Source organism: Haliaeetus leucocephalus, unplaced genomic scaffold, assembly GCF_000737465.1.
Source record: "Haliaeetus leucocephalus isolate CR32 unplaced genomic scaffold, Haliaeetus_leucocephalus-4.0 Scaffold438, whole genome shotgun sequence".
NCBI lineage: Eukaryota > Metazoa > Chordata > Aves > Accipitriformes > Accipitridae > Haliaeetus > Haliaeetus leucocephalus.
Window position 1 is genome coordinate 10,717 of NW_010972874.1, and position 1,170 is coordinate 11,886.

The following is a 1,170-nucleotide window of genomic DNA, read 5'->3' on the forward strand; positions in this document are numbered from 1 at the left end:
GGGGGCTGCCGGGACAGGGGGAGCTGCGGATCAGCGTCCTGCCCGCCTACCTCTCCTACGATGCGCCGTGGCCTGTACGGAAGATCCCGCTGCGCTGCACCACGCACTACGTCGCCTATCACGTGGAGTCCAAGGTACCGCGCCGTGCCGTACCGTGCCGTGCCGGGGGTCCGCTCCTCCTCCTCAGGACGCCCTCCTCCTCCTCCTCCAAAGGGACCCCAGCCACATCCCCCGTCCCGCTTTGGAAGCCACCAAAGTGCCACCATCCCCGGGGACAAGGGGGTGGGTGGGGGGCTTTCCCGGTGCGCGCGTTTGTGTGTGTCCCCCCCATCCCTCCCCGTTACCGACACCGGCGTCGCTGGCAGGTCTACGCCGTGGCCACCAGCGTCATCAACCCCTGCACCCGCATCCCTCGCATGACGGGGGAGGAGAAGGAGTTCGAGAGCATCGAGCGGGGTAAGTCCGGCGTGTCCCACCCTGTCTCCCCTCCCCTGGCAGTTTGGGGACACCCCCCCCGTCTGAGCCCTGTCCCCCCCCCTCCTCTCCGCAGACGAACGCTACATCCACCCGCAGCAGGAAGCCTTCTCCATCCAGCTCATCTCCCCGGTGAGCTGGGAGACCATCCCCAACACCAGGTAACCACCGTGGGGGGCCGTGCCGGGGGGTCTGTCCCCCCCCAAAACCCTCCAGGGACCCAGTTTCACCCTCAGGTGGTGGTTGGTGGGTTTTGGGTCTGATCCTGCTCCTCTATCCCCCCCCCAGGATCGACCTGGAGGAGTGGGAGCACGTCACCTGCATGAAGACGGTGTCCCTGAAGAGCGAGGAGACGGTGTCGGGGCTGAAGGGCTACATCGCCGTCGGCACCTGCCTGATGCAGGGCGAGGAGGTGACCTGCCGTGGACGGGTGAGTGGGGGGCGCGCGCGGGGGTCCTGGGGGATACCCGAGGCTCCCGGGGGACACCCGGGGTCTCGGTGGATGCCCAGGGGCTTCAGGGGACACCCAGGGGTCTCGGTGGATGTTTGGGGGTCCTGGGGGATGCCCAGGGGACACACAGGGGTCTTGGGGGATGCCCACAGGTCCAGGGGGATGCCTGGGGTCCCGGGACACACACAGGGGTCTTGAGGGATGCCCAGGGGTTTTGGTGGACACCTGGGGCTTCTGGGGGACAC

General features: G+C 68.1%; 1 protein-coding gene across 1 annotated transcript in view; it reads left to right on the forward strand.

Moving 5' to 3' along the window:
• Positions 1–1,170, forward strand: part of CPSF1 (cleavage and polyadenylation specific factor 1, 160kDa) — a gene marked incomplete at both ends in the record, with an annotated part of 8,157 nt that overhangs the window by 5,664 nt on the left and 1,323 nt on the right. The window contains 4 exons of the mRNA XM_010574427.1: positions 3–134; positions 366–456; positions 551–635; positions 763–904. Of these exons, the coding sequence (XP_010572729.1) occupies positions 3–134; positions 366–456; positions 551–635; positions 763–904 (450 nt within the window). The remainder of the gene's footprint in view (positions 1–2; positions 135–365; positions 457–550; positions 636–762; positions 905–1,170) is intronic.